Genomic DNA, 21,915 nt, shown 5'->3' on the forward strand with positions numbered 1-21,915 from the left:
GTAAGAGGATCAGAAAATGCACTCTTAGGACTTATTGTATTTGATATAGATTTAAATTATATTACATTTTAATGCAATTAACAAGCTATTAAGTGTCCGAAAATATTAAAAGAATAAACTTAAGTGTGAGCTTAATGTAAAGAATATTATGTCCATAATAAGTGCTTTGTTTGTTTGTTTGTTTGTTTTTTTAAGTATGCTTTTTCACAAGGGCACACCAATATTTGGTAAAATGTTTATTTATTTATTTTAATTATTTTTTTTACTTCATGGCATTTTTTATTCTTTATAGCCAACATTTCCCTCACCTGAGCAACCATCTTAGATCAATTTTGCCGTTATGCAATATGGGATTGCCTTTGCCACAGAGGATGCAGGATGCAAAAAACCCAAAATAAGACCACTTTGTTTTGAGATAAACGGTTCCCGGCTAAAGATTGTTATGTAACACTGATGGTCTCATGTGGGTGATGCGAGAGCCAGTAAGAGTGCTCAACAAACTAATTTCTGACCCACGAGTTACTAAAATTTAAATCTGGTAAGTTTCCGGAGGATAAACGTCAACAACAACATTGACTCAACACTGTTCTGTTTTCCCTGTTATGTAAACTGAACAGCACCTCTGTTAAACCTCTGAAAGCACAGGCTGGACAATGCTGTGTGGTCTCTAACCTCTGCAAGTGCACACTCTATAGCTCAGTATATGTTTACTTTGTGTGGTCAGGCCATGACGGACAGATGGAAAAGGGCCGTCAAAGAGCAGCGGCATCAAACACATTTACATAAAGATATTTAACTGCTAATCTCTGGGCTGAACAGCATTATGGGAGTCAGTCCTCAAGGATGACAGGGGAAAAGAAGAGACTCAAAGGCATGGAGGTGGTTGCTAGACAGAGTTCTGTTTGAATCCTGGTGTATGTACGAACAGCAATCGTTCTAGTGTTGCTGTGTCAAGTCCAAAGTATACTTTACATAAATGGGATGGTGCACTATTTTGGTGACGAAATTTGTGTCATGCACACTGTACGTGGACACATATGCATAAAAACCGAAGTATACTTTGGCTTTCAGAATAGGGCCAGATGTTTTCAGTGCCGGTCCATAAAAAGCAAGGCAGAAATGTTGCAGTATCATTTTGCAAAATCAAACTCCCAAGAAAAGCATTGCATCACTTTAGGGGTGGACCGAGAGAAAGCAATAGAATAATTTGCCAGTGTTCACATCATGGATCAAAAGTCCATGTTGATCTAATCTAAAGCAAACATAATCTAGAGGGAAGAGCAGCATCAAAACAGTAAAATACTCTGTCTGTAAAAAGAAAGAGATACTCACAAATCGAGACGAGTTGTCATTCCTCACAGTTTTGGCATTCCCAAATGCTGCAGTGGAATAACATGTTATGAGTTAGTCATGCCAGATTCATTTAACACTACATTTGTACTTTGACTGATGTCATCTGTTGGAAAAATGATCCTGAATCCTCTCAGCTACCTTTCACCAAAATTATGAAGCATAAAATACTTAGACTGCCTAAAATTATAAATAAAAACAACAAGTCCACACATCCTTAAATAATGTATGTCTATTATAAACATTAATGAGTATTTTAGTTAACTCTGATGGACACAATGGAATTTACATTTATAGATTTGGCAGATAAATACATCCTAACTTTGCGTTCAAGCTTTACAGTTCATGCATTCCCGTAGAGCTGAACCCATGACCTTGGCATTGCTTGTGCCATGCTTTACTGTTTGAGCTACAAGACAACACTAAATTAATATTTCAATGTTCTCTCAGATCAAACGAACAATGGCTACGTTCAGAATATATTACTCTAGTACAATGTATGTATACTGCGTTCAGTAAGCAAGTGTTCAGTATGCATGGAATATCCAGATAACCTACTACATTTGAGCTACACAAAACAGCACAATGCACAGAATAATGTATCCCACAATGCAACCTTCCATTTCCAATGTGACAAATGAACCATAATTCTCAAATTAAACTTCATTGTTACAGTTCAATCTCTATTTCCACTCATTATATGATGACTGCAAAGAGTTAAGACAAATTAATTCCCTAAAGTTTTCCATGACTATGGAAACTCTGCATACAAAAACAGCCAGATTACATTTGGTCTGACAGCTATTTTCTTTCAGAAACCATTGTGTTCTTCAGTGAAACACTTCTTTTTTTGGTGTTTTTCGTATGAATATGATTTTACTGAATTTTTTGCAGCGATACAATAGAAGAACCATTTTTTTTTTCATTACTTGAACCTTTCAGTAAACAGTTCTTAAAATAACTTTTTTTTTTCTTAGTGTGAGGATTAAAATCAATATTTTAAACCTTATTTTCCACTATAAAGTACTAGGAAACACACGGAAATTTGTGAAAGGCTCTTCACAGAACCAAAAACGCCAATAAAGAACCTTTATTTTTGTAGTATAACATGCCCCTCATTATTACAACATTAAATAAAAATAATTTTCACATTTTCCATCTGAACACATACATGAGCTACATATACTCAGAGAGTCTATTGTAGGGAACAGCAGCAGGAAATGTGCAGGACCCCCGGTGTGGGGCTCATTACTTCCAGCAGCTAAACTCTCACAGATGTGGGACTTCACTCTGCTCTGAGTCATGCTGCCAAGAAGCACTGGGCATTTCTACTCCATCTTCATCTCATCACTTATGGGCATTTCCTGTTCATGGCCCCACATAAAAAAACACAGTTGTCTAATTGCCAACAGGGACCAAAAAACTTTTAGTGCTTTAGTTGAAAGTAGGGCACGATAATGGGAAAATACATATGATGTAGGTCTCAAATCATCTGCTTCCAAACTTGCCTTTAAGAATCTGAAAATATCTTCCACAAAGTTTCCTATTAACTGACCTGCTGTTAGATTCAAGAACATACGATGTATGTTTTAAGGAAAGCCAATGGATCTGAGTGTCTTAAAGGTGTGAAATAACACATAGACAAGGCAACTGGTGCAAAAACAGAAGATGTGGAAGACTCACCCTCAAGCACGGGATTGGACTGAAGCAGCTGCTCCTTCACTTTGTTCACCTCCTGGCCCTTCCCACACACTGCCGCCACATATGACATCACAAACTTACTGGCCTCTGAAAATCAGACCACAGAAGAATGAGGTCAGGGGTCAACTTCTAGACGAGACCACACCCCAAAAATTCCCTTTACATCAACCTCATTCTAAAGGGAGCAAACGCCTTTCCCACCTCACATCAGAATCCAAACTCCCCCATTCTTTCAAAGCCAACTATGAGATCAGCTGTTTAAAAAGTCGTCAACATCCCATTGAGCTGATAATTAATCATGAAGAGTTGATTGAACAACTCAAATAGAGCGGAAAGCCTTTGGATCAGTGTTCAATTTGGCAAATATAACAATGTAAAATAAATAATTTGTATAGTACAATATATACTATTAGACTATATATATTATTATTTAAAAACTGTGTTTTAGTTTTTACATGGAATGATTTTAATCTACTTGGCACTAATGGCTGTGTAAGATTTATCTTGTTCGACGCTTAATGACTTTTCCATGTCTGGACGTGACTTGCGCACAGAAGTGCTGACATGAAATGTTTTCTGAAGGCAAGGACGCCCACTTATGTTTTAGAGATTTATGGCTATTTTTGGCTCAATTCACAGGACTAAACATATGAAACATTTTGATCAAACCTAATACATGAAGAGATGGCAGAGCGCCAATCAAGCGGATAGAAAATTATGCTATAACTCCTCATTACATATAGCTTTAAGCATAGGACCTGAACACTGAAAAAAAAAAAAAGAGCCCAGTTTCATTTATTTCTGAGCTGGGGTACATTTTCATTAGTACAGAAGAGCATTTTGAAATTAACAGAGTAACCTTGACTAACAGTCAATGATTTTCATCAGCCCTTGGTCTGTAGTCTGTAGTGTGTGGATTACCACAATCCCCATTTATTTTATTGCCTTGAATGTTGGATGTCCTAGATTTGAACGGTTGGCACAGTAAAATGACCATTTTAAACCAAGAGAAGTCCAGTTTTGTACTGCTACATGGCTGTGGTTAATCTTCAGCATTCATCAAGTAATAAAAGATCCTAAACTAAAAGAACATGACAGAGTTGAGCTGACATGAAGACAACTTAAATGTTTAGTCAGAAAATTGCAATACTATATCTGCTTGTTATATAAATACTTACAATTCAAAAACTAAAATAAAAATGTGTATTTACATTTCCCAATTTTAAAATACTTCTTAAAATCTATAAGTCATTCATAAAGAGTCATAAAATTAACTACACAAAGTTTCTAATAAATTAGCAATTTGCTATTTAGAACACAAAGGAAAATTATGTGATATCTCAAAGGGAGAATATGAGATTGTATTCATATGAAAACACCGGATGGGAGTCGAATGAAAATGCTGATACATTTATAATTGGCCCATAAATTATCAGAAACATGGCACCTGTTCCCCATTTGTAGATTTTGATCTGATTCCCAACACCAGATGAACCGTTTGACACACAAAGAATTGAAATGCAATTTTTGAAAAAGCTCCAACACAGATGGACAGCACACTTCAAAGAGGTATGTTAGTCTGCAAAACTAATTTAATCTAAATCATTACTTTAGATTGCAGATTAATCCAACTTGCATAACCATAACAATATCAATCTATTCAGAGTCTATGACATACTGTCTGTTTGTACCACAAAGAAAATGCATTGCAAATGTAACCCGGAGTAAGTTACCATCAGAGTCAGGGCTGCACGATTAATCGACTGCGATTAATCGAGTTTGTCATGCACATTTTGTCAGTAAAGCCGGTGCTGTGATTAGTAGTAAATCTCTATCAGCTGCTTTCAGGTGGAGCAGCATTTACTACACAGAGCCGTAATTCTCTGACAAGCTATGCAAAATCGCGTTCATAATCGCAGACGATATAATTGTAGGATTATGAAATCAATAAAAAATTGTTCATGATAATGACAGCTGTTTGCGCATCTTCTCAGTAAATTATGGCTCTGTGTAGTAAATGCTGCTCCATCTGAGAGCATGTGCAAATACATCTGTTGACAGCATTGTTAAAGAGATCAACTGGAGTAATGAGTGGATTAAATTGACGAGTGCAAGAGAATGAGAAATAACAGTTACAAAATCATATAAATTGTTTCACCATCAAGAAAGCAGCTGGTGTAACAATTAGGGCTGGGCGATATGGCAAAAAAAAAAAAAAAAAATCTAAATTTTTTCAGAACGTTTGTCCATTTTTCGATTTTTAACTAGTAACTACTAACTTGAAAATGTAACTACAACATGATTCAAGTAACTTTTTCTTTATTAACCCTCTAGTTAAAGAAATTTCTATTTCAAGTGCACCACACATGAAGCTGTCAAAATAATGTAAATGTTAAACAAATCACTTGTTAAATATCTTTGCAAAAAAGATGCATGAACTACAACTACATCTTGTACAAACTTGTCTTATACATATTATATGTTCAGAAATAATACAGGGAAAAGTTATTTAAAAAAATCTCAAAAGTAAAGCCAAGGTAATTCAAATTGACTGAAGGTATTTTACCAGTAGACTATTAACTAGAAATGTTCTGTAAAAACAATGAACAGCAGCTTTCAGCCTGTCATCATGATGCAAACATGAAATTTCAGACATACACTATAGAAGTTCTTTACAGGTTTTTATTCAATTGCGCTAATTTCCATAGTTTTTTCTATGTAAACATGGATGCGTTTGACTGTTGCGCATTCTAAAAATGTGTTAAAAGAAGCTCAACTCCGTTCTTTCTGCATTTTCTCCTGTTCCACTGCCCATGTTGCATCTTTGTCAACAAAAGCGTATTTTGTATGAATGGCACCTTCTGGTCCTCCACAAAGTGATTAATCACGTGCACTGACATGCGGTTGGATCATTCTTTTCACTTTGCCTTTAACATTGGCAAACTTTCAAAGTGTCTAATTCTAATGTTTGGTAGTATTTCTATTAAAATTTGTGATTCTTCATTTTATAAAAAAATAAAATCGCAGCAAAACATTAAATTCAAATTAAGCTCTAGTCACAATTATAAAAAATATAACATTTGAAGAATCACTAATGTCTTACCCGTCTTTCCTGCTCCGCTCTCTCCAGTGATGAGAATGCACTGGTCTTTATCTTGTTCCCGCAGGGACCGGTAGGCCTCATCTGCCAGAGCATAACTGAGAATAGAGAGAGAGAAAGAGAATATTCAGGCTTTAAAATATTATTTAACAACGCAAAGCTTTCGTTTGCAGTTAAGCACCTGTCTGCACTGTTCTGCTCAATCTGTACAAGCGATTTACTTCAACCATCTAGACCTTATTAAAGTACCTGATCTAAATTGAGAGCACTTTGCAGCATTCTCCGATATGCATGGTTTAGAGCTGGGAAGTGCCAATGATGGTCACACACCAGTTTAGGGCTGGGCGATATATCTAACGATATGATCATGCGCATCTAGTCAGTAAATCTGGTTCCTTGATTACCGCTAAATCGCCATCACCTGCTTTCAAATGGAGCGGCATTTAATAGACAGAGCCGTAGTTCACTGACAAGGTACGCAATATCGCGTTGATTATCCCAGATGAATCGCCTTCGATAATCAACGCGATATTGCGTAGCTTGTCAGTAATCTACGGCTCTGTCTATTAAATGCCGCTCTATTTGAAAGAAAGTGATGGCGATTTAGCGGTAATCAAGGAACCAGATTTACTGACTAGATGCACATGATCATATCGTTAGATATATCGCCCAGCCCTACACCAGTTTATATTCAAAACTAGTCATATTTATATCCAAAATGTTTAACGTTGTGGTTATCCAGTGGTGCTGCTTTAGGACCCAGATTTTACATCGGAAACCAGGTGGTGACCCAACACATTACCAAAATAGCTATTCAAATGTAAGTAAACAAAGAAACATCCTTACAATTAAACATTGAAGTGTATTAATATCGATAATATTACATATAATTACATTAAGTAAAATATACATTTCAGCAGCCAACTGCACTGCACAACATTATTAAAACAGACTCTTAAAAAGGCCAGTTTAACTATGCACGAGTATATAGTTAATTGCATTTTAATTATGCATTTACCATTGTTATTCCCTGCAGTGCACAACCTTCCATCATAGCATAATAGTCTGTTGAATTATTGTGCTTTGCAGCTAATTTATTTTATTGATGGACGCATTGTCGTCGATAGAACTTGAGCAAATTCCTCAGTGTAAACTGTCTAGGACTATTACACTTATGTTGTGATTCGTAATAGAAAACAAAAAGGAAATATCTTCTGAAAGAAAAGAATCAGTAATTAGATTCGTTCTCCATAAATTCCAGGGCAGTAAACAATAGAAAAGTGGGTCATTCAATTCTATAACCCAGTGGGCACTGTAACAATGATGTAATTGTAAATGATTCATTTGAGGAAAAAGAAGAAAGAGCAGCAGTCTCAGTTCCCATCTATAGGACAGGAGACTGTGTCAGTAGATGTTGCTGTAGACACTACAGACTGACACTCTCCAGAGTGAGTGATCAGCTCTAAATAAATTGGACTACACATTGCCTAAAAACAGTGCTAATTTCAACCCATTTTGTTCCACCTCCCAGTGTCCTCACAGTCTGTACTTTTCAACAATCATTACCAAGGAATTTTCCAACACCACCACTAATAATAGGTCTGATTGTGAGGGAAATGTTGCATGTAGTTCCCCTCCTCTATTATGCATAAAAGTCTGGATTCATCAGGTTCACGGGGAGCTAGTGGTGTGTGTGTATAGCAAAACAAAACAAAAAAAAAAAATTGTAGAACAATGATAAAGCGATCCAAGGCTGAATGGAATTTCTGTTATACCTTCTGAATTTCTGATATGCATGTTCTTAATGACCATGACAAAACTGCCATCTCTGATATGCCAAGCATATGTTTGGATGCTTAAGAAAATTTCACTGAAAGGCCCTAAAAAGGGTCATAGGCATGTCAGGACTTTTTCAGCTCACAGAAATGGATAAATAGCATAAATGAAAGAGCATATTATGACACTTGGCTCCAAAATCTTGCAAGCTGCCTACGAAGAAAGCATTTTAAGGCATTGTAGGCTGTTACAAAAGTGTGTGGATGATACGATGCATTCTAAAATCCCAGAAGGCACAACAACAAACTCAAAGAAAAATATCCATTTCATATGGTGGAAAAAGCTGGGTCCAATGTGAACATTTAAATTCAATAAAAGAACAGGTTAAAAAAAGTTTTATAGATTATTTTATACAAGTATTTTTATGCTTGGAGAGCTGCATTGTTAGCTACTTGCGAAACGCTAATGCTAAACGCTTGAAACAAATTGCGAGTCTCCTGTGTGGTTTACATGAATAGGGGTATTTGTATGGCACACAAAGCTACCCATGTAGAGTGTATCAAATCAGTAACATATAAAGTAAAAAGTGTTTTAATCCCAGATGTAGTTCCTGTGGCTCAGTGGCAGAGCATTGCGTTAGCAGCACAAAAGTTTGTGGGTTTAATTCCCAGGGAACACACATACTGATAAAAATAAATAAATAAATGTATAGCCTGAATGCACTGTAAGTCACTTTGGAAAAAAGCATCTGCTAAATGCATAAATGTAAATGTAATCAACTGCGATAAACAACAAACCAACTTTGCACAGAACTCTTAATAGCTGCCTACACTCCAAATATGAAAATTAATAACTTAAACTTTCTTGCTGCAATAGCTGTTAGACAGCAAAGCAGCTCGCTAAGTTTGGGAACAGAGGCTTTATTTAAATATTATGAAGATAATATATTAACTCACAAGTATTACTATTAACACTCCAAACAAAATCTTGAATGGAACAGACTGACGCTCCACAAATTGTACCCCCCCCCCAAAAAAAAGTCCATCTGATGGAGGTTTGGGCTCTGGGCGGAGGCCTGGGAGAGAGTTGTGAGGAAAAGAGAAGAGTAGGAGAGCTAGAGAGGGCATGCGGCATTACATCAACACAGAAACGTGCATGGCCTAGATAGATGTTTGAGCTTTGTGAGGTGGCAAAACCGCTCTACATGACCCGAACAAGAGAGAAGCATAATACAATTATCCAAAGTAAAATTACCAAAGTGGCAAATCTGGACCATTGTGATGCTACAGGCAGTCCTAGCATACATTGCGAAATCTTTTTTTGCACTGGCGAAGGGTCCATGTTAAAATGAATAGCTTAAATCTGAATATGAATGGACCCTTAGACCTCCATAGGCAGTCCATAAAGTGCCCATCCATAAAAAAAAAAAAAAAAAAAAAAAGTGTCTCACACGGCTCCGGGGGGGTGAACAAAGGCCTCCTGTAGCGAACTGATGTGTTTTTGTAAGAAAAATATCCATATTCAGAACGTAATAATCACTTTAATCCAGCTTGCACTCACTGTTGTACATGGAAACAGTTCCGGGCGGATGACGTATGAGGTTTGCTTTTTTTTATGGATGGACGCTTTTAATTCAACAACTTTTGGACTGATGCATGCAACACCCACTGAGTGGCATTAAACAGCTTAAAAGATCAAAGACAATTTTTAATATAACTCTGACTGGATTCGTCTGAAAGAAGAAAGTCCTTTATACACCTAGGATGACTTGAGAGAGAGTAATTTAGAGGCTAATTTTCATTTCTGGGTGAACTAACCCTTTAAGGCTGTGGTGAGGGCCAAAGCCGCAACATGAGGCACATGGAAGAAAATAGTATGTTTCTACCATGGACAGTCTTGCTTAAAAGGGGAAAACTAATCACAAGGGTAGGAGCACCCAAAATACAGCCACCATCAATGATGTTAATGTACAGAGCTGGGGGCAGGACAAAATACACAGAAGCCAAATAATGAATCACGCCTCAGCAGGCTGGACAGCTCTGTACACTGGAATAGGATATCCGTATGCATTTAAGAATGAGCCACAGTGGAAGTAATGTTTTCCTACTTGTGGTGAAATGATCACGGATTCTGCTGGAACAAACAATGGACCACGGAAGCGCCGGAGAAGGAAGGCCAAAAAGTGCATTCAACCAGGTGGCCACAAACACCTCAGCTTCTTCTAGCACAATGCTCTTTTTTGTTTTATAGACTTTGTGTGTTTGTGTGTCTTAGTGTGTCTGATTTAACATGCACATGGAGAAGCTATTGCACAGCAAACAGCCACCAGATGTGATGCTTTTCCATATGGGAGCTGTGAAATAAGACAATGTGATTCCCAATAGTTAAATCTCAGTGTTTTTGCCAGTAAACTTTCGCCAGCCTAAGTCTACACAAAAGCCAAAGGATAAAGTTGGGTACAAAGACAACAAGACGCTGTGCAGTGGCAATTGTGATAAATCAAAACTTTTTTCATCAAGTTCCTTCTGATCCCAACATTAGGAAATACTGGATTAACTTTTTTTAAAGACGATCCAGACAACGTCAGTAAGAACTTGGTCCTTTGTTCACTTGATTTTACGGCGGATTCGTTTACAAAAAAAAGATTTTTAGAAAGATTGAAACTAAATATATATACATAAATCATTTTTTTTTTTTTCTCAGGAAAAAATTAATTACATAGGTTATTAAAAAAAAAAAAAAAACATCTTTCATTTGCCGATTGTTCTAACACACAATTGTTTAAACAATAGAGTCTTAGAGAACTACATATGGGACCCCCCTTCCATTGGCCCTTTCAAACCCTCAGGAAGTAGATCACGGGAGTCTGTTTTTAGTCACCCAAAACCGGATGACTTTACTGCTTCCCTCTGTCTGACGTTTGTGCTCTGTATGTTCTGTAACGTGTCCCACCATCTGTCCTTTGAGGTGACCTATGTAGACTTATATTCAGGCCCTACTCCAAAACCTAGCAAGCTGTCTGTGTGAAGCATTTTAAGGGAACATGTATACATTCTTTTGGGAAAGAGTAGGCAGTGCTGCATGCATCCTTCAAGCAGATGGAAAATCCAGAATGAATTGTGACAAGCTGAGGGGAAAATAAACACTGCATCCAAATATGCCTACTTCCCTACTATACAGTAGGCAAAAAGAGAAACATGACTGAAATACTATTCGGTAAGTAAGACGGTTGGTGAAAAGTACCTGGAAGACTCAATACTTTCACCAAGATTTTGAAGTGTGCATTCTATGGTCTGCTTTACCCATTATTCATGTGAGATATGGATTTGTGCACTTATTAAAGTCCTGATTAAACAAAAGAGATTTTTGTTCCATATTGTGATGTACATGACATTTTGATTACATTTTACTTGGTAATTTATGAGGTCATATGCACAAAATAGGACCCCATAACATGCATTTATAAAATAGACTGGGTGCATTTTTACTTTATGCTGACCCTACGGAATTTAGCTTAGCAACATGCTAACAGCAAAAGCCATTGAAATCAAATGCATGTTGAGTCTAATATTAAGTATAATGTATTTTTTTTGTTCACCAACACTTTTAAAATGAAGTAAATAAGTATAGTTGATATTTCTCTTGCTTGTCTGCAGTCTTCTGTGAATATATTATTTTTTTAGAGCCCACAGTGCATTCAGGGATTGAGTTCTCCAAAAGGATACACATGATTCTGCCTTGGATTTTGGCCAATGCAAGCTAATTTAGATGTATTCTGGAACAGCCTTTGAATTAGAAGCACAATTATGATACCTTAATATGCTGTCCAGGCAGTTATAAGAAAGCTTTTGGCAATGCACGGGAAAACGGATGAACTAAAATGTATTCCAATATAAAACAACAGCGTTTTAGAGGTCTAGCACAAACCTTCATGTGTTCTGGTGTCCTGACACCCCACAGGGAGAACATCCTCTCTCATTCATTCACACTCACTCTTCAGGAAGAGAAAATGGCTTTCCAATATTCAAAGTCGACCACAACCCAAACTAGAAATGGCATTCACCAATATAAAAGGACACACACACACACACACTCACAGATGGGTGGCACAAAGAAAGAATAGATGAACAAGCCACATAAAAATACATCACTTGAAATGTCTCCATGGTGGTGGGGGGAATAAGTATGACCCTGAATGGATGAAGAGCTTTCGGGGAGGCAAGCAGTCTCCACGAGACGACAAACGATGCCATTGTGGCATGATCTAGCTGTGGCCAAAGGAGGCCGTTCTACACGAGCCAAAGCTTGTTTATCCAACCCTGTGGCAGGAAATGAGGGAGAGGGATTGTGAACATGCTGGGAGAGGGGTCACCTTCACATTTTGAGAGCCAAAATAAATACAATTATGGGGTGCAATATTATGATTATATAATGGTCATAACTTAACACAGTATAGCATGGCTGACTAGCTAAAAAAGGTTGCTTGCTTATACAAACTTTATAGAACGTCTCAGACATTTCTGTAAACAGCATGACTTAAAAGTTCTCAAAGTTGACATTCTTATGTAGGAAACGAGGGTTTATTTAAAGAAATTGTTACATTACACACACACAAAAATTTGAGATTGTGAATAAGGCAAATGCTTCTAACAGTGACATAACAGACGGCAAATGTTGGTAAGGTAAAACTGGACAGTAATGTTTTAAAGAAATGTTAATTAAAACATCTAATAATTAAACATGTGGTTAGATAGATTCTTTCAAATGTAAGAGTTCATCTGATTCAATGGGTGAAAAGTGAAGGTCAAGTGTTTAAGTAAGTTGTAGCAGGAATGTAAACAATGAGAAAAGCAAACACTGGCTGAGGCCAAGTTCAATGCATACCATAGTTTTCGACATCTGACCATTACAAATCATAAATCCACACAGGTCCATGCTACTTTAATATTTGGAAAACAGATAAGCAATCATGGACATGTGGCAGTAGGCAGACACGATTACTATATGCCTGTCTGGAATACTTTAGTACGGTTAGTGAAAGTCCTATGTATTTTTGTTTAAATACTGGACAAGGTTCTCAAAGGAACTAAGCAGTAAATCAATTAAACATTAATTTTCTTTCCAAATCATATTTAGAGTTAAAGATTTTCCACATCAAAAACTACCAAAGCAAATATGAATAGAAAAGCCCATCAAACTCCTATAATGTCGAATTGTTTAACTATAATTAACTGACAGACAAAAGAAGTACACATTTTTATGTGCATTCAGAGTCATAGCTATTGATGACAGAGATGATTAAGTTAATACACAACCTGAGCCAGAACAAACAGTGTGGACATAATAAAGCCCTCATGCAACTTTCATGCAACCCCCTAGAAGGGACTTTCCATTTGGGAAGTGAGCATTTTCCCCCACTATATCCCAAAGGCTCCAAAATGTTTCTTTCTTTTTTGGGGGGACTAATTCAGCTTTGAATTGTAGGCAGTGAATACTGCAGGGACAGAAGCAGTTTGCTTTGTGTTCCACTGAAAAAAGGGTGAGGGTGGGTGGCCACAATTACATGAGAAGAGATGCTTCCCTCTCTACAAAAGAGCATATCTGCCAACGCAAAGTCCAGAGTTCATCTCTCTCTGTGCTAAAAGCCACCGCTGATAACCAACAACCAGGATGGCACACTGTGAATGTCCATGTGAATGTTCAAAGGTATTTGCCGACACTTGTTATACAATATTACCTGTAAGCATGTGTGGGGTGAGCAACATGATGAATGAGAGTCACTTGCAGATTATAAAACTGTGTTGAATTGACTGTAATAAATACAAAAATATACTTTTTGTGTTCTTTACAATTGCTACAGCGCACATTGTAAAATGTGATCCTAGTGATGTCTTGGGTAAAAGCAAATGCAGACTGTAAGACATCAATTTATGCACAGTCTTAGGACTTTGCCCATGATTGATTGGGTCAAGAAGATCTAAAGAGAGTTGCAAGTTTAGAAAGCTCACCCAGCCTTATGCTGTTTTTGGATATGTGTAGCACCTACAACTCTGCAGCTCCTTCCGAAGTATCCCAATGTTAGATTTGAGCCAATGTCGTCGTGTTCTGACATCCTCATTGACACAAAAAAACTGAAATGGTACTGCACAAACACATGCAATTTCAGTTTCACGTCTAGGGAGAAAGTAACGTATTTTTTTGTTCTGCAAAACCCTGGATCGTAAAGGGATTCTGGGTAAGCAAATAACTGTAGTGACTGTAAACAGCAATTTTATTATTGTCTACATCTGGAAAGCAGCAGCTGAAGAGACAAAATACGGTACAGTAGGTTTTCATGCATGACATTTTTCTACCTTTAAGTGCCCTCATTTGGCTTAATTTTATGTTCTTATGTTAAGTGTTCCATGCTTCAATAAAGTCCGCTTTCCAAATCTGCATTTCATTGCAACAAATTAATAAATCAATCTGAAATGTAATGTACAGCTTAAAATGTTAAAATCAGACTCAAATGATCAGAAATCTTGTTGAAAATAAAGTTCAGTTGCTCAAATCTAACATTGGGATACTTCGGAAGGAGCTGCAGAGTTGTAGGTGCTACACATATCCAAAAACAGCATAAGGCTGGGTGAGCTTTCTAAACTTACAACTCTCTTTAGATCTTCTTGATTACTCATTATACGACCCTTTTAACCAGCAGTTTCAGCAACTTTGTGCCAGTCTAGAGTTTAGGCAAAGGCATGATGAGAGAAGCAGACATCTGGCCCACACTCTGGATGAAACATGCCTCCTGCTTCCCATATGTGTGTGAGATGTGGCGGTGAAAAACCAAGTCAAATAAAGAAAAATCTCCCACTCACACACCACTCACCAAATTCACACTTCTGCAATTTGTGGGGATGGGGTGATAATGACCTGCTACTGGTGAAGATGATCTGCTATTCTGATTGTCAGTCCAGTAATCTGTACATCTCTTTCTCTGCTTACAAAGACAGTCATGAATAGAGACACACCCTACACTATAGTAGTAAAGCCTAATGTTATAGTACACAGATGATCAGCACAAATTACATATACACCCGGCTTGGCCTGCAAGTAGGAGTTAAAGTGCCTGGATAATACCAGCCTGAATCCCTGTTTTCAACCTCAATGAAGGCCAGACAGCCTTAACCAGAAGGTGCCACATGGTATAACCCAAAAACAATTAATTCAAGAAAAGTCTTTTAAAATGGACTTCAAAGCACTAGAAGGTGGGACAGTTCACTCAAAACATTTTTTCACCATATATTTACCCAACCCTGTTCCAACACTGTACTTCAGGCACATGATTTCAGGCAAAATGTTTAAGCTTCTGTTTTCCACTCAAGAAAAGTGGAAAGGTGATATTTTTTGGGAGAACTATTAATTTACAGGGTCATGCATTTAGCATTATATGTTTGTTTTTTGGGACTTGTATTCATTGAAAACTGGTTGATCCAAATCTAAAATTATGTCAAAAGGGGACCTATAAGCTGTGACATCCTCCAAATCATAATGTACTAAAACTCATGATGACCAGGCAGTTCCTCAAATACATATCTACAGAAATCTAAAGACAAAAGCTTCTGCAATGAGACTGATGGCTGAGTGTCATGTATGGATGAATAATAACAGTAAATCTGCTCCGATCTTAAATTCCCAGGTGTTAGGAGCTTAATTTAGTCAGACTAAAGAACATGTAGGCTACCCAAAGACAAGCTAGATAAAATATCCATGGATCAGCAAGACAAAGCCATGAGAGGGAGAGGTGAACGTTGCTGCCTGACCTCCAGGCTCTTTTAGTGTCTGCTCAGCATCCTTCAGCAGGACTCAAATGCTTTTACTCAGGTCCTGTGTTGTGTGTGAAGCCATAATCCACTGGTCATGGGAGGAATGTTTACGGTTGTTTTCATAAGGATCACTCAAAACACAGAAAATGCAAGAAAAAAAAAATTGCAAATCTGCAGTGATACAAAAATCCACATATTACAGTTGTTACAGTTTGGGGGGAAAAAAAAGGAAGAAGAAGAAGAAAGAAGAAAAAAAGAAAACTGAACTGTCTATCCATTCACGCGTTTCAAAATTGCTTATAGGGTTGCATTAATGCTGGCGCCCATTTCACACAAAAAGTTACACAACTGGCTGGTACCCTTTCCAAAGGTACTAATAGGTACGTTTGAAGCACTAATAAATACTAATATTTACCTTTAAGGTACTAATATGTACCATTTAGGTGCATATAAAGTACAAAGATGTACCTTTTATCTTTTGTATCTTATGGTTCCACCCCAGCGATGGCCTTGTTTTTTTATGAGTACAACATCTTGGGGTCATAAACAGGGAAACACCCTACATGCTTTAGTAATCCATTGCATGGCTTCTAATTGTCTAGTTCAAGACCAAAAAAAAAAAAAAAACAACAACAATCAAATCCCTCTGAGCTGTTATTTTGTAGGCTGGGCTGCACTATCAGCAGAGTGCATTCTCTCTGCACACAATGCCCTGGTGCTGCTCAATAGCAGTGCTGAGAGGTCCCCTTACATCATTACACACAATGTAATACAACCCACCCCCTGAGACGTAGCAGCTCAATCTGGGCAAGTCACACTGACCAAAGTCCCCATCTGCAACACCATCTCCACACCATCCAAGACCCCCAGCTTCCAGAACTGATATCAGGATATGCACCTGCCACCAACTTTGTTATGCAGATTACTGAAAAGACCTTCAAAGCCACACGTGGACACTAATTGGCTTATATGATGTTTAATGTCAGTGTTTAATGTGAAGAATGCTGGCTACTGTCCAAGATAGGGCGACATTACGGCTCTGTCCTAAATCCACCCTAATTGAAGTGGACCCCTTCCCCTGTTTTTCTGTGAAGATTTAAAAAAAAAAAAAAAAAAAACACTAACTGGAATTCAGCAGAATTGATTTAAACATTTTAAGATGTTTTCTGCAGGTCCAGATTCAACTCATCCAGAAGCAATTTGGAACACACCACATCAGCAACTCTGTGTATCATTCAAACAAAATGTGCAAAGCGCATTTATAACAGAGTTTCTTGTTAGCATGCTGCCAAGCTAAATGCCTTGGTACAGCACAAAAATACAAATATTAGGTAAAATAACCTATTTTATGTTACTCAGGCACCAAATACTACAATAGATTTGGAACAGAGCACATGAATATCACTGTAATGGCTACTCATTGTGTTCCTCTCTAATCAAACGCAATTAGTGCTAATAGCCTGGAACACAGCTGCAAACTCTCATTGCAGCTTCTTTGGGATGAGCAATATCGAGTAGCAGGTGCGAGCAGCCACACAGAAGACCCCAGAGAAAATAAGGGGGCCGTCTAGTCATTACATATGGGCAATGAGAGTGTTTCTAAGATGTCTGGACAGACAATGCTTGTCTAAAGCGTTTGGCAAAGCTCATCCATTTAATAAAGACAGTGTGTGTGCTGTGGTTAAAGCTCAGGTAATGAATTATCAAGCCTGCCGCAGGATTTTGTGTGTCTAAACAGCTGCTCATTAAAGGAATATTTCATAGATAAATGCAAATTGTGTCAATATTTACTGACCTTTTTGTCCTTCCAAATCCAGATGCTGTATTTTTAATAAAAGTTAATTTAATGAATTATCATGTAGCTGTCATGTGACAACAGTTTATAGTTTATAAGATATAGTTTATAAGTTTATAAAGAATATAATAATAAACATAGTAGTAATCTGTATATTTAAAGTCTGAAGTCATGCAACAGCGGTGTGATTTTTTAATTTTTTATTTACTTATTTATTTATTTTATTATCAATTTTTTTGATGCTAAAATTTGGGTGCTTTTGAAATCAAAGCACTTGGAATACAGTAAAAGAATCATAAAGACTATGTCTCAAGATGCTTTTTCCTAATAAATACTATGAATTAAGTATGAAAAAGAGCTTTGTGATGGTTCTTCAAAAAACTGGTTAGGAATGATATTGGGAAGAGAAAATGACAACATTTTAATTATTGGGCGAACTACTCCAATAAAGTATTTGACTACACAAAAATAAAATAAAAACGCATAAAAACAGAAGAACTGTTTGTGAAAATAATTAGTTGGTTACTGTAGGCCCATGGTCTTAGTGATTCTTGTTGGCTCATGCTTTCTTTACTGCTTAATCTCAAATTGTTACCTTTACGATTTCCTGTACAGCATAGGATACTTATAGGCTCCAAATTTGCATTCCCACATATATTAAAAAAAAGATTCTCTTGTATTTCTTGGCCTCACTGTAAACCATCTGGTATGTGTTCCTGAGAACACTTTCATGCCTGAACTATGAACAGCTCTGTTTAGAAATACTAAAACGCACAATGTATTGAACACATGGAATCACGTTCTTGCATGAACCTCAGACAGACCATTAAAAGGATCATTAAAAAAAAAAAAGATGAGAATTCTGCACAATGAACACAGACAAGCTCATTCACAATCTGACTCCCTGAAGCACTCTTACCACACACAGATGGCCACTAAGCCACAGACAGCAGAGCAGTGTGAAACTCACTGTTTAGAAGGGAGAAGTGACACCGGGGCTCTTGAACCATGTGCGGCTGCCAGAATGAGGCGTTTCACACTCATTCTGGGTCTTTAACTAAAACAACCTCAACACTAAAGTTCATGCTCACATTCCAGCAGTCAGAGAAGATCCAATACAGAGCATTTCCAAACATCCCATCTAATACAGTTTTAGCCTTCTGATGACATACACTATTTATCTCCACAATCACATATTTGTTTTGATGCAGATGATTTTATTTAAGGTATCACTTCTACCAAACATAATAACAGCATACAACAACAACAATCAACAGTTCATAGTATACAATTTCATGTATATTAGAAAGCTAGATTACAAAACAAGCTAGAACAGAGAGGAAATGAAGAGAAGAGAAAAGAATGGATTTTTTTATTTGCTTTTATATAAACCACGTTAACAAAACAAAATACAAGTCTAAAAAAAAAAAAAAAAAATTTGATTACTTAAACTTTTAGGTAAAAAAAGGCTACACTGACACTTCTGTGAACATTTTTGAGTGATGACAAATGAATCACATTATAAAGTATAATAAGTTAACATTTATGCGCGCAAAGCAGAAAACAAGGAATGATGACAGAAATAGTTTAAGTAAATTACTATATTAATGTTGTATTCACAATGTTGCTTAAATTTTGTATCCAACAAAATCCTCACAAATTTAAAATTCATAATTCAGAAAAATCATAACCCAACCCAAATATTAAGTGAATTAAAAACTCCATAAAGTTGGATTTCACAAACTAATATCTTGCCATTCTAAGGGGCCATTAACACGACCATGTTTTCAGCCAAAAACAGGAAACTTTATGCATTTTGACTGTTCGTATAGTATGCATGACAATGGCATTTTGGAAAACGGGTTTCAAAGTGCAAGTTTTTGAAAATGGCATTGTTATCGTTTCCGTGTAAACACCCAACACGGGAATCTTTGAAAACAGTAGCATAGTACGTTTTATGTATGAAGACATGCACAGTACCAGTCAATTTAAAAAGGCAAGCGCGAACAATCATACACAACAATGGCGGAGTATATGGTACTGTTGTTGCTGCTCAAGAGTTTGCTAACGCTTCTTCAGCAAAGTGTGGATTTACTTCACCAATACTGCAACCAATATCGGAGACGCATCATATACATATAATCATCACTTCCCTACAGGTGCTGTTTACTAACAAGGTGACAGCCATCTACTGGCCTGGCATATGTAAAACAGTGTTTTTTTTTTACCGTTTTCGCGGATGTGTGTAAACGTGAATCATTTTGAAAACGTTGTCATGTATACGTGAAACTTTTTAAAAACGCAAGGTTAAAACTTTCGGACTACACTGTTGTCATGTAAACGTAGCCTAAATTTACCTCCTTTCTTTTCTCTGAGCTGTCAGATTATTCTGATACTTAGACCTCTTGAGAGAGCACAGCTCTCGTTAGGAGATGGAGCCAACCAACAAATGTTTGTCACCTCCAGTGAGCATCTTCAAACACACCTCCATTTGCGGTGATTTGTGATCATGGTGGTCTCAGCCACTTTATTGTCTCCATGGCTTTGACCACCTCTGAATCTCAGCTGCCAGTTGCAACAAACCCCTAATGTTAAGAAAACTCAATTATAACACCCTTACAATTGACTGGTTAACTTTATTTTTAGAGGTTTATTGCAACTGGACAAAGTCCTGTTAAAAGCGGGGGGCATAAAAGCTCTCAATGCCTCAGGCACATCTGCACACTCTAGACTCTTCCTGTCTTTAATAGAAACCAAAAACACACTGTAGTATTACATGAGTCAAAAACAACAATAATAATAATATAGTCTTAATGCAGGGGAGACACTGCATGGCTCCATTGAGGTGGTGTATAATTCATGGATAGCTTTAAAAATCTTGAATCAGAAATGTGGATGGGTGCTTAGCAGAATAAGTAGACTTTGCAGCTATTTTAATTACTGCCATACAAATGCCAACCAGGCACACATAATATCAGGTTTTTATGCATTTGTAAGCTTGGGCCACCAGAAACTGAATTTAACCGCATAAGAGATTTGTACTTTGTTTAAGTGAACATGACATTAGTCCAACTAATGTAATTTTAAATGGACTCGTTTTTACAAGTCTTGTTCAATCTTGGTGACACTAGTTGAAGATAAAGTACACACTTCACTTTGAATATCAGATCTTTGGTGCCTGAGCTGACAGAATGACCCTTCAAACTGCCAAAACTGAACTTGCCCTTGGAAAAGACCATCCCCCTTTCACCCCTTTAAACACAATGACAACCAGCGATTACTTTGAGCTTTTCGCATAATTGGCTTGTTTCTGCAGGTTTGGATGAAGAATTTACTTAACCCAGTGGATGTGAGGATCAATCGTATCACACGCGGTTTCACTGTAAAGCAAGCACACTCAAAACTGCCAATATAAACCCCAAAGTTCATGAGCATCTGTTAAAATCGATAAGGGTTGCATGACCTCGCCGTGGATAGGAAAAGATGATTATGGAAGGACAACTTCCAAACCCTGTCAGAGTCTCATTTTACAAAAGATCTACCACACAAAAGCCTAAGCAGATGGCCTGACTTGGAGATTAAGATCAATTTATGGAGTCTTTTACAAAGACCTCTCTTAAAGAAGAACCTCACAGTCTTTAAGGAGGATATAATTAAAAGAGACCTTAATCCGTTCCTCTCATCAAAGATGAGAATAAGTTTTAGGCCTAAACATACACTACACAAGAGTGTCTAGTCCTGCTTCTGGAGGGCTAATGTCCTATTAAGTTTAACTCCATTTTGCCAACATACTTGCCTGTAAGTTTTTAGATCTGTATGTGCCCTTTTACCCTCATTTACTATTTCCTACATTACTCTACTAATATAGCGTTCCTGAGGCTCAGTGGTAGAGCATTGCGTTAGCAGTGCAAAAGGTTGTGGGTTTCCCAGGGAGGGATTCCCTGGGAGGGTGGGATTCCCAGGGAGACACGTTACATAAAAAAAAAAAAAAAACCAAGTTAAGAAACACATAATAAATTATCCTATAGCCTGAATGCACTGCAAGTCGCTTTGGATAAAAGAGTCTGCTAAATGCATAAATGTAAATGTAACAGTGCAGTGAATGAAAACCAGTCTCTTAAAGACCTTCAATTCAATTTCAATTTCACACCTTGAGTCTACCAGAAGTGATTCAAAACACCTTCATCTTCTAGGCAATTAATTTGATGCGGTGCTCACAGTATTTGGGTATTCTAGTGGCTAGCCGTTGAGTGTACATCGGTTATACCATTGACAAGCGTTATGGGATTAAATGAGTGGACATTTGATAATTTGATAATGTCCACTATGGTATCGGACAATGACAAATGGCTGTCACCTCAAATAGTGCATTATGTAAATGTATGGGG

General features: G+C 37.2%; 1 protein-coding gene across 6 annotated transcripts in view; it reads right to left on the reverse strand.

The window, feature by feature from the left end:
• The window catches only part of LOC109095844 (unconventional myosin-Ib), a 75,210-nt gene that overhangs the window by 37,231 nt on the left and 16,064 nt on the right, over nt 1-21,915 (reverse strand). For all 6 annotated transcript variants that reach the window (XM_042763268.1, XM_042763267.1, XM_042763266.1 and 3 more), the window contains exons 4-6: nt 6,155-6,249; nt 3,034-3,138; nt 1,333-1,379 (exon numbers count right to left, since the gene is read on the reverse strand). In XM_042763268.1, coding sequence (XP_042619202.1) covers nt 1,333-1,379; nt 3,034-3,138; nt 6,155-6,249 — 247 coding nt within the window. The remainder of the gene's footprint in view (nt 1-1,332; nt 1,380-3,033; nt 3,139-6,154; nt 6,250-21,915) is intronic.

Source organism: Cyprinus carpio, chromosome A9 (genome assembly GCF_018340385.1).
Source record: "Cyprinus carpio isolate SPL01 chromosome A9, ASM1834038v1, whole genome shotgun sequence".
Taxonomy (NCBI): domain Eukaryota; kingdom Metazoa; phylum Chordata; class Actinopteri; order Cypriniformes; family Cyprinidae; genus Cyprinus; species Cyprinus carpio.